Raw genomic sequence first — 11,948 nt, 5'->3', positions numbered from 1 at the left:
TAAAATGTGGGGTAGTAAAACGTCTATGCCTGTTTGCCTGTTTCTTCTCCTGTTTGTGTTGCGTCCTGATTGGTGTTGAAGACTTTACCCCTTCCTGTTTTTATTGCAGACAACCATCTGCTTGAGTCTGGTTCCCCCTTTCTTCTTTCCATTTTCATCATAAACGCCTTCTGCTAACTTTTGAAGTTCTGTGAATGTCAATCACAACGTCTGTACTGTTTCATCATGAGTTTTGCATTACAACAAGACTAATTTGGTAAAATCTCATTTTCAAGGCAGCCTGGGCATGTTTTTTAAGTTAATATAGTTTATTATATTTTACAGTGTCTGGAAAGAATTACAATGAATTATAGCAGTGAAGTAAGAAATGGTGACAACAACATACAAATCTCTGGTAATGTAAATGCAGAACATTTAAGATCTGTCATTAATGTAATTTATTAGTATTACAATTTTTAGTATTAGGATATGTCACATCTCTGCTAAGTTAAAGGGGACTGACAACCACTTTAATGCAGACTAAGAATAAAAATAAAAAAGGTGAGAGATAGTGTCCTAAAGATAAGAGCACAATGTTTAATTTGAGAGACTGTAACTCCACACTATTCAGACCAGTCTAACTTGTCTTTAACTCAAGGTCATTCCTCTGCCTGCACAAGTTGCGGAGAATGTTCTCAGGGAACAGGAAAACATTTCCATTTCGCTCCAGGTCCTGAGCATTTATAACACGAGTCACCAAAGCTTGTTGTATTGCTGGAGACTCACAGGGGTGATGCTGGACATTGTGACTCACATTCCTTCCTGGTTCAATGACTAACAGGCCCAGCATGCCTGCTTCCTCATCCCTGTTATATTCAGTCATATTGTTGAGTGTCTTATTGTCTCCCATACTTACAGGAGTTTCATTGCTTCCTTTTGACACACTGACTCCAAACTCTTCTCTGGATCCATGTGTTTCACAGCTTCTGCTACTGTCAGCAGATGAATTAGGTGCAGTCGTCTCATTGAATCCAGTGGAGATACTTGTACTAACCTGGCTAACATTAAAAAGGTGATTACCAGAGCAGGCCATATTGGTTATGTTCAATGTCTTGGTTTGTCTTGGTCGACCGGTTGTCCCAGTTGAGGGTTTTTGTGAACCAGGAGCTGTTTCCTGGATGTTTCTGCGTAGATAGGCTGTGTAGCCCTGAACCAGGCGACCTATCCCCGACTTATAAGACAGACGCAGTGACTCTGCTGATCCTAATGGCACAGAGCGCAGTCGCACCTGTTGGAATAGAATCAAGGTGAGTACAGGGCTGATATAAACAACATGTAAACACAGACATTACATAAACTTTTAGTTTTGTACGCCAAAGTAATTAGCAAACAGCTTATCTAAATATCGGAAAGTTACAGGGCAAACAATGCCATTCATTTAGAGTTGGGATTGTGACCTCCCAATGAATCCAGGTCCAATATGCACTTTCTTTCTGATCCGTTTTTGGTCTCCACCCATTTCTGAGGGGAATTTGTGGCTCTTTAGCTGCTAGCTGCTAGAATGTCCACCAGCCAGTTGCTTTTTTGTTGAAAATAGCTGGTGCAGCCAAAGCAGTGGCAGTGAACTGAAACAGAGAAGTTGTGCATTGGACAGTAAAGCTCTCTCACCTAAGTTTGCATGGTTTTGCAGAGCACCACTGCACATGTGAAAAAAAGTTGTGCAAATTCCCTTAAGTGATGTCACTTGAGTCAACTTGGGTTGAATCTTGAGACTTCAAGTTTAATAATGAAATAAATCTTGCGGAGTGGAAACAAAACTTTCCAGACCTTTGTAGCATGCACCTTATTTCTGCTTGAGACTAGCAACTTAAGGCTCCACACACCTGATAGTGTTTGAATGGCATTGTGGGTACTGTAAGCACTGAGTTTTGATAAAGGCATTGTGTAAAAGGACACTATCCCTGGTACATGTACAAAGCAGATAATGAGAGTATGCATTTTAGCTTGAGTCTTTCTCAGTCTCCTGACCTGGTGTATTCTCATGTGCAGATGAAATGCAGCTCCTGTCAGCCACTGCTGCATGGACACTGAACTCATCCTCTTTTTAGTGGTCATCCTCTCATAATGGTCGATTAGCTCAAGTTTCAGCCAGCTGTCATAGAGCTCTGTGGTCTCAGCCATCTTCTCCGCATTGTTAGCAAGGCCAGGGATCAGGCGCAGGTAGCTATAGATAATCCTGCCAATTCTTGAAGAGCTGCTGATGCCAAAAATATCCTTTTGGGGTCTCTGAGTTGACAGGTCTCCCTTGGTTGATCCTTGTGTTCGGACCTGGAGAGATATCGGAAAAGAAAGTGGTGATAGAAGAAAAATCATGGGATTACTAAAGACAGTAGAAACTTGATTTCACAAAACTGCATGCTCCGAGACCGGTATTCAATAATGACATACAAGCTAGATAAAACAGAAAAGGTTTCACCAACTTGTTGAGCAATCTGGTCAAAAAGCAGAGACAGAGCTAGAGCAACAACCCCAACTCCTCCATAGGTGACCCCGCTGCTGCCTCCCAGCTCTCTGGTCAGGCTCATGCTGAATTGAGCCTGCTGCTCCCTGCTCATGCTCCGCTGTAGGAAGACATGTTGATGCAGCAGTGCTGCAGGGGAGTCCAGTGACAGGAAGGTGGTGAGGACCGGGTCCAAGGAGATATCAGGAACGATGCTGGCATCTCGAGCCACAGAAAACAGTTCCTGAACAGTGCCTGGAGAAGGAAGACACAAACTGCGACCTGTCAGGATCATGGCTTTCGTCTAACCAGTGTGTGTTGGCATGTGTTATCTGTCGGTGTGTGTTTGGGTGTTTACTTACCACAGTCAGAATGGTGTTATCAGCATGACCAGGCCAGTGAAGAACTCATGCACATGAATATGCACAACTCATTCACTGTGCCAAATTCGTCTGTCTGTGCAATAATATTGCACATTTCCGCATTGCAGGACTAATAAAGGACTTCTTCTTCTTATTATTATTAGCTTAAATGAAAAAATACGTCATTCAAACATTTCTAGTAGTCATGTGAGAATCAACAAAGTTTTTCATGCTGGGACAAAGCCAGTGGCAGTGAGACCATATTGTATTGCAGTGTTCAACAGTAAAGGATTGATTATAATAATGGTTTTGGTTGCCAGGTTGTGGAGAATCCTCCATCATATCACTACTAGGCTACTTAACTTCAAGTCTCAGGGAGATGTATCCAATGGACTTTTGGTTGCAAAGTCTGTTTGTTTACCTCACCTTAAAACATCTGGACCACGATTTGTTAAATAAACATAATCCATTTCTCTTATCTTATCCATTCATCCCTTCTAAGAAAGAGATCGCAGGTGTCCAAGTCTGTTCGAAAACCTCTAGTCTGTCATTGAGGACATGTCCTATTTTTTTCCAAGTAGAGGGTATCAGTCAGCGTTGTTATCCAGTGTTTGAAAGTGTGTACGTCCTTAGTCTTCCAGTGTTGGGGAATAATTTTACAGTTCTCAGAGACACAGTATAATCAAGAGTGGCTCTAATTCTATTGTAGTTTCGAACACCCTGGGGAAAAAGTATTCTGAAACAGAAGTCCTGTATTTTTGAGTATGTGACATAGCTGTGGACTTGATGTAAAATGTTGTATCATTATTGTTACTGTATCAAACAGTATCTGGCATTGATGGAACATTTCCAAATGCCCTTCATTATTTCAAACCCCAATTCTTTTCCCCATTCTTTCTTTATAGTATTTGAATTTACTGTGCATAGATTTTGTAAAATATTATATATATATAGGAGAAATCGCCTGTCTTTCCACTATACAATCTGTCAAACATTGATCTTACTTATCTGACCCCGCTGTTTCAGCACTTTTTGTAATCAAATCGGTATTTTAGACTGAGATACAACCTCTGAACATTAACCTTAATGTCAATAAGCAAGCAGTCAATGCACTGTGAAGGACACACACTCCTTCTTCAGTGAATCTGATATGAGACCAGGAATTAGTCAATAATATGTGGTGTCCAGAAGTAACGCTGAAGACTAGAATGAAGTGAGAATCAATGTGACCATGTTCAAAAGTGTAAATACCCAATTTACTTTTACATTGAAAACAGCACTTTAGACAACACACTTACTTCTTGTACTGAATGTTATATCATAATAGTATTACTTTGATAATAGTAGCAAAACATTTTATGCTAGATTATATAATTATAGATAGATAGATAGATAGATAGATAGATAGATAGATAGAAAGAAAGATAGAGGGAGAGAGAGAGAGAGATAGATAGATAGATAGATAGATAGATAGATAGATTATCTGTTCAACAGCAATGTTGCTCCAAACTCACTCGGTCACATGACCATCGCTCCGCAGGTTGCAGCCATAGACTGTATATAAAGGTATAAGGTTGCAGCCTTGCAGCGTGACGTCATTGACCACTCCTCGAAATGTAGCCCTCGACCCTGAAGTAAATAAATCCTCTCGCGGATATTTTTGATCCCTTTAATCAAAACCCATTGGATGAAACCAAAAACTGTGAGATCGCAAACCGAATAGAAAACAAACAAATGAACAAATGAAACCAACAACAGGTTGTCGCGTTGCCGTCGCCATGACGTCAGTGGCATGACCTCGCCTGATTGGTCGTCACCACGCAGCGGAGGTTCCTGCTTCCTGTTTCAGATCGGATCGGGGACAACAGAGCAGGTGAGCAGAAAAACACAACACATACATGACATGAGACACACAGCGATCAGACCCTGAGCGGGACGATCTGAGTGGATGACCGCTTTGTCATCGCCGCGTAAAACACGACTACATGTTTCTAGCTAGCAGAGCTTACATGCTATGGGAGATGTTGCTGTCACCATCACCACGGTCAAAACACACAGAAGAGAATGAGTGATTATCTGTATCGGTCCCACCAAACATAAAAAGCATAAAAAGCAATCCCTCCATTTTCTATACCACTTATCCTATTTTTGGGGGTAGCAGGGGGAGGAGGAGTCAATCCCAGCTGACAGTGGGTGAGAGGCGGTGTACACCCTGCACAGGTCACCAGCGTTTCATAGGGCAACATATAGAGACCTAAGGACCATTTAAAGTCTCCAATTAATCTAACCCCAATCTCAGTGTGCTTGGACTGTGAGAGGAAGCTGAAGTACAAGGAAAAAAACAATATGCAAAGTTAATATGAAAATATTATTCCGACACAGAGTCTGACTTAAACATTGAAAGATCAACAGAAAGTTTCAAGCTTAGACCTTTCTGCTGAGAAGTATAATTAACAAATAAATGTTATAAGTTTATAATCAATAATGTATGAATGTAACATAGAAGACAAGAATGTAAAATAAAGAGAGCAAGGAAGATGCTCAGATCCGTCTAAATATTAGTGAAGGAAGAACTCGCTCACACTCACCCCATAATGGAAATCCTGCATTACAGGAAATGCAGTTTTTGGAAAGGGACTAAACTGATGATAAACTTGGGTAAACTTTGAGATTTGAGTATCAGGCTCAGAGCATATAAACTGTGTAATAGTCTGAGAGCAGCAGCAGGTAGCAGCATCAAGATCAGTCTGTTCAGCAGCGCATACAAATACACTAATAAATCAGATGCTGATTTTTTAATTCCAGATCGTACGGCATTATGAGTCAGCGGACAGAGCGCCGGGGGATACATGTGGACCAATCAGACCTGCTGTGCAAAAAGGGATGTGGTTACTACGGCAACGCAGCATGGCAGGGTCTGTGCTCCAAGTGCTGGAGGGAGGAGTATCAGCGGGTACGGCAGAAGCAGATCCAGGACGACTGGGCCTTAGCAGAAAAGTAAGGCTCTTACTTGTCAATGACACTGTATTCATTTGACAATATACAATAACATTATTTGCCAGTTTGGCTGTGTAAAATTGATTACTAACATTTTCTCCGTCCTAGGTTGCAACGGGAGGAGGAGGCAGCGTATGCCAGCAGTCAAGGGGTGCAGTCCCAGCCCCACGCCCAGTCCACAGCATCACACCCAGGACACGTCTCCCTAGGTCCCTTTTCCAAGTTTGAGGAGAAGAAAACCAATGAGAAGACTCGAAAAGTGACCACCGTTAAGAAGTTCTTCAGCCCTTCATCACGCACCGCCTCCAAGAAAGGTATAAAGTTACAGAATGGTGTTGTAACAATTAGTTTTACTGAGAATTATTCAGAAGATTCATGACTCACTTTCTGTCCAGGTTATTTGAGTTATTTAAGTAGACATAGACTGTGGTTTTCCTCCTCAGAAGCACAAGAGGGCAAATCACCCAGCCCGTCAATTAGCCGCCAAGCCAGCTTCGATACAGACCAAGTGTCCAAGGACTTTGTGGACTTTTTGAAGAATCTCCAAAAGACCGGCAGGGAGATCCATAAGCAGTGTCGAGCCTTCATAGTCAACATGTCGAGCAAGAAGGTTTGTTGTGTTCAGAAATCAGTCAGTGACTTGAAATCTAGTCGCGTGATAATTAACTGTTAAATGTTTTTCATGACTGAGGCCTCATTTCCCAAAAAGCACCTTTAGTTTAAGTTGATCATAAAAATTGATTTACGAAATTTCCTAAGGTTAATAAGGTTTTTCCCAAAACGTTTTGTCTTGACAGGATCTCGGTGCCGATGAACTTTCAGAGTGCGTTCAGGATTTCTACCAGAACATGGCTGACCGCTTGATGAGTCACTTTAAAGGTTTGACGAGACAATTATGTTTAGAAAACATTGACGAATTTCCCATTTGGCTGTTAGTTCCACAGCATCTTATTGTAGGATTATATTGTAATATGATGTTTATATAATGTTACCCAAAGTGAACCAGACTAAACGTATGTGACCTCTTAAATCAGGCTTTTCCATTTGACTACATGCTGTGTGGACTCAATGTGTCGTGCCCACTAGGTGGCAGCACAGGCAGGATTTTCCACTCTAGTGTTAAAAATGTGACTGGTCCGATTTATGTGTTGTTCACCAGGCTCTTCAGATTCTGTGGAGCAGGTGATGGACCAAGTGGAAAAGTACATAATGACTCGATTGTATAAGAGCGTGTTCTGTCCAGAAACCACTGATGACGAGAAGAAGGATCTGGCCACACAGAACAGGATAAGGTGGGCACCCCTTATTTCCATGATAAAAATACAGTATTAATAAAGGGAAGTGAAAGAACACACAACACACATATTCAGACTGGATACATTTTGTCTGAGAGTTTTAGTGCACAAAGCTTCTCAGTCTTTAAAAACTTCATTCTGAGTGTATTTGTGCACTTGATAGCCAGTTCTTCAGGTTTTTCTTGCATGTGAATGCACAGTAGCAACTGACAATAAATATTGTGTATGGTTACGTCATATTCCCCCAAAACAGCTTTAGGAGCGCTCCAATGTTTATTATGTTGTTCCTTTATGTTGCAGGGCTTTACACTGGGTGACCATACAGATGCTCTGTGTGTCCATGGATGAAGAAATCCCTGAAGTCTCTGAGAATGTGGTCAACGCAATAACAGGTCAAAGAGAATGCCCAAGTTCCAGTGTGACTGCAGTCAGTCAAAGAGATATTTTTTACCACATATACATATCATATGTGGACCAGGATGTATTTGCGTTGACACAGTGAAAAGAATGTGGCCATATGCGTCCCAGACCACCTCTGATTGTGGTCTGAGTGATCGGGTCTCAGGATGTATTTGGGTGTGTTCAGACCTGTACTTACAGCTGTCCACTTGTGATTGGATCACTCAGGATGGAAGTAAATACCAATGTCTGGATGAGGTCTAATAGTTTCAGCTCTAGAAATGAGAAATAAGTATATTTTTAGTCATTTGGGTGAGCTGACCCTTTATTGTTGTTGTTTTTTAGGAAACTGAAGATACATAAATCTCTGACCTATACTGCGTGTATTTATCTCTGACTCTTGCAGATGTCATCGAGATGGACTCGAAGAGGGTTCCTCGGGACAAACTTGCGTGCATTACACGCTGCAGTAAACACATCTTCAGCGCCATTAGGATCACCAAGAATGAGCCGGCCTCCGCTGATGACTTTCTCCCTGCGCTCATTTACATCGTGCTCAAGGCGAACCCTCCGCGACTTCAGTCCAACATCCAGTACATCACTCGCTTCTGTAACCCCAGCAGGCTGATGACCGGAGAGGATGGATATTACTTCACCAACTTGGTCAGTTTTTCTTTTGTCCTCTTCTTCTACTTCAGTTCTTGTCAGAGCCGGTTTGAGCTGGAGGCCTCTTGTTTCACAGTGGTGCTGTTTGTGCAAACCCATGGCTGATGGGACAGGGAAAAGTTCCTATTGTGCTACTATAGTTTAGTATCATCTGTAAAATTTAAATCTATTAAAATCATTCATAGTCCCTGTAGCTGGTGAAAGAAAACCTGAGGCAGAAAACTCACATCATCAGCATAAAATCAATATTTTACCAAAGTTTAAACAATTTTAGTGTTTAAATTTACAAAACTTTGCAGGTTAAAGCTTTTAAATTGTGAGGATTTGCTGTTTTCTTAGTCTTATAGTTGGCTGAATATTTTTGGAGTGATTCAAACAAGCTATTTGAATACATAACATACATAAGGTTTAAGGAAATTATTATTTTTACTAAGACAAGCCGACAAATCAATTACTCCAACAGAGCTTTGCTAGCTGTTTCATTTTGTCATTACCATTATTTTCAGTTGGCATGACTTTTTGTTTTAGTGCTGTGCAGCGGCCTTCATCGAGAAGTTGGACGCTCAGTCTCTCAACCTCTCCCCAGAGGAATTTGAGCGCTACATGTCAGGCCAAACTTCACCACGATTCAGCACCTCAGACGGCGACTGGCCCCACGCTGGCTCAGCACCTAACGTGACCGCCACCAACCCCGCCCTGGCTCAGCTCAATCACAATCTGGAGCTGCTGTCGGGCCTCAGCAGCAAGCAGGAGAAGCTGATGGAGGCCGCTCAGAGCCTGCAGGCCGACCTCCTCGCCTGGCCCGAGAGCGTGCAACGCGAGGTGCACGGCATCCTGGAGAAATACCCTCTGGAGATTCTGTCTTGCACAGTTTCTGCCATCGATGCCAACAACTTGGACAATGAGAACCTGCCACCACCGCTCACACCCCAGGTGTTTGCTGGGTAGTGGAGTCTCCAGAGGGAGGAAGGTACTCTTGCTAAAGTCAGCTAACTACCTGTGTTTTGAGTTTGATGGTAACATCCCACATGCAACCATCTCCAGTGTAGTTTGCAGCTGAGTTGCTTCTGCACCTTAAAGGCCCAGTGTCGTAAATCACTCCTTATATCATTTATGGTACGCTCTTTTTATTTTAATATTTCCACTATATATTGCCCTTATACAATGCAAAGGTAGTATAAGTAGCGTATTCTGCAACTGTAATTGAGTGCCTAATATATATGGAGTAGTGGATGAATGACTGATTTCAGACAGAGCCTCAGTCACACCAGCATTATAAACAGTAACATTTCACACTATATATTTCAATATAATCACAGTGGTCAGTGGATATCCTCAAAAGGAAAAGTTGATTTGCACCGGTGTTACCAGATGTACGCTAATTACCGTATTTGTATGATCACTTTTTCCTTCGTACGATCAATAATGCACAATGTACGATAATTTATATTGGACTTGGACATGCAGTTAAACAAAAGCAGTCTGTGCTAATTAAGCTAAATAGGAAAATCACACTCTACTTCTTTAATTCTCCTGTCGGAGTTTAAAGTCACTCAAGAAATACGTGAGGTTGTTAATTACTTGACTGAGCTATTGTGACAGTTAGCAAGCTAGCTAGCTAAAAGTGATGATAGTTGCTCAGTAAAACTTGGGCTTTCTTGAACTTGTATTTGACTCAAAATCTGTGACGGTAACACTAACAATCCTGTTTGCTTCCACACCTTTGTGTCACCTCACAGTTGGACTGGTTTGAGCATTTATATATTGATATATTTATACATATATTACATAGGTTTGGGCATTAATAGCAACCCAATCCTCTAACAAGCTGCTCCTTTCATCACATCTGCCAAAGGTCACCGTTTTCACTTTTTGTGTTTCTAACGTGTCATTATAGGAACGTTACTCCTTTTCTTGCTGTGTTTAATATTTTTATGTTGCAACTGAAATCCAGCTGTACAAGAAATAGAGGAAACACAGAATAAGTCTGTCAACTTGTTGAAGTGAAATATCAAATGAACCTAAAAAGCTCCTTCAGTTTTATTTTTATGTTTCAACATTGTTCTGAGTTTTTAAAAATGTAGTGCATTTGGTTAGGGTTTCATTACTTTTGTTTCTAAAGTGAGTCTGTGTTATAAGTCAGAAAGCATCTTATACTCTAAGTCCTGCTTTTAAGATATTCATTTTGTTGTTTTGTGATGTTCAGTGTAATATTGAATGTAACAGCATGCTGTTGTTGTCGTCTGACTGCTGCCCTATCACTGTCAAAATGTATAATGTCACTATTAATTCTAGTGAAGGGACAACTGAACTTTCAAGTTAGGTTACAGTTAATCACCATACTCAACTGCAAAGAGAACTAAAGCTCTGTGTGATCACATCATGTGAGTTTTAACAAATCCAGACACTGGCAGGATGATATTTCCTTTAGCTAAGTAGGTTTTTAACGTGGATTTATGTTTTCTCCCTTTTTAAATCTAAAATAAAATATCTGAAAGTGCAGCACACTCTTTATTTATAAAAGGGAAACTGAGTAGAGTAAAAACTATGAGTACCATACCATATATATGAATGTTTTATTTATAAGTTGAGGAGACATAAAGAATGAGGCTGATGATGTTAAAAATGAACAATTAATTGATCCTAATGATGTGTATTTTGTACTTTGTAGCCAGAGCTTGATATATATAATTCCTCTGTGCCATTGATTGACAACTATTTGTCATTTCTGAGGCTGAAAACTGTCCCCAAAGCCCATTTACTCCTGTTTGAGGGACATCTGCTAAAAACTACAATGCCCATCTGTTAAAGAAAAACAATGAGCCTTTCTTTTGAAACTGAATTTATATTTGTGACCTGTTTTTATAGATTTACAACTTCCATAGAAATCATGTGAGCTAATCTGGGCTGGGTTATGGCAAACAGGGGACTAATGGACTAACAAATTCTTGGTTTTGGTCTTTTCATTTGATTTGTTGACAAGAAAATCTAGAATAATGTCAGTCTTATCTTTCAAAAAATATTGTGAAATACAAATCTACCAAAATCTCAAACATTTCATGGATATGATAAAAAAGTTAACACTACCTGAATCCACTGGAAAACTATTGCATTTTCATGACTGAAACAAAGAAGAGAGTGAAATTAAACAAATGACTATAGTCTCTGTGGCAGGTTAACTGTAGAAATACAGTATATACATACAATATACAATACGTTATACTGTGTCTCTTTTGTTTGGTAAATGTAACAGAGACATATTTCCTATAATATGATTAACTGTATAATAATAATAACCTCTTTGGTAAATATGGACCATTTTCTTAACTGTATTTGTCATCAGCTCACATTTGTCTAACAACAGGATACAATTCAGATAAGTTAATTTTACTAATGAAACCACTGTACTTTTACTGAAGTAGGAGTTTGACTTCTGAAGTGTGGCACAAGTAAAGCATCTCAGTGCTTTTTCCGACACTGAAAACCATATACCACATCTGAGAGCCGTGATAATCACATTAACAAGGTTGGTTTATAAAGAAAAAAGCTTCATCATCATAATAAGCAGTTTACTGTTTATTCATGTTTCATACTGCTGGGTGACGTGAGGGATTTCAGGAGACTGGAATAGTGACTAACATTCTCCACTAGAGGCCTCCGATGTGCAAATGTGACTAAATGCAATTTTAAAGGGCCATTGTCTGAAGTCACAATGCTGTAAACAGCGAGTCATGGCTTCCGAGGAATAGT

At 40.4% G+C, this 11,948-nt stretch overlaps 2 protein-coding genes across 4 annotated transcripts; one reads left to right on the top strand and one right to left on the bottom strand.

The window, feature by feature from the left end:
- Positions 1 to 289: 289 nt before the first annotated feature.
- LOC109628803 (uncharacterized) lies at positions 290 to 4,587 on the bottom strand. 3 transcript variants are annotated; one of them, XM_069539677.1, is made up of 5 exons: positions 4,356 to 4,587; positions 2,842 to 3,005; positions 2,460 to 2,734; positions 2,008 to 2,307; positions 290 to 1,267 (listed from the first exon to the last, which is right to left on the bottom strand). In XM_069539677.1, exons 3-5 carry the CDS (start codon positions 2,592 to 2,594, stop codon positions 617 to 619), a joined length of 1,086 nt encoding a protein of 361 aa, XP_069395778.1. In that variant the 5' UTR covers positions 2,595 to 2,734; positions 2,842 to 3,005; positions 4,356 to 4,587; the 3' UTR covers positions 290 to 616. The 3 variants fall into 3 exon arrangements, with proteins under 3 accessions (XP_069395778.1, XP_069395779.1, XP_019941748.2); XM_069539678.1 differs by lacking the exon at positions 2,842 to 3,005 and having other exon boundaries at positions 4,356 to 4,573; XM_020086189.2 differs by lacking the exon at positions 4,356 to 4,587 and having other exon boundaries at positions 2,460 to 3,079.
- A 13-nt stretch (positions 4,588 to 4,600) lies between these two features.
- rabgef1 (RAB guanine nucleotide exchange factor (GEF) 1) lies at positions 4,601 to 10,700 on the top strand. Its single transcript, XM_020086188.2, has 9 exons — positions 4,601 to 4,714; positions 5,647 to 5,838; positions 5,947 to 6,152; positions 6,282 to 6,448; positions 6,636 to 6,717; positions 6,998 to 7,130; positions 7,434 to 7,525; positions 7,939 to 8,195; positions 8,727 to 10,700. The coding sequence occupies exons 2-9, from the start codon at positions 5,660 to 5,662 to the stop codon at positions 9,144 to 9,146; spliced, it is 1,536 nt and encodes a 511-aa protein (XP_019941747.2). The 5' UTR covers positions 4,601 to 4,714; positions 5,647 to 5,659; the 3' UTR covers positions 9,147 to 10,700.
- The last annotated feature ends 1,248 nt before the right edge of the window (positions 10,701 to 11,948 follow it).

The sequence above is a fragment of the Paralichthys olivaceus genome, chromosome 15 (genome assembly GCF_024713975.1).
Source record: "Paralichthys olivaceus isolate ysfri-2021 chromosome 15, ASM2471397v2, whole genome shotgun sequence".
Classification (NCBI taxonomy): domain Eukaryota; kingdom Metazoa; phylum Chordata; class Actinopteri; order Pleuronectiformes; family Paralichthyidae; genus Paralichthys; species Paralichthys olivaceus.
The sequence above is the reverse complement of the archived record's forward strand: the minus strand, read 5'-3'. Positions and strand labels throughout refer to the sequence as shown.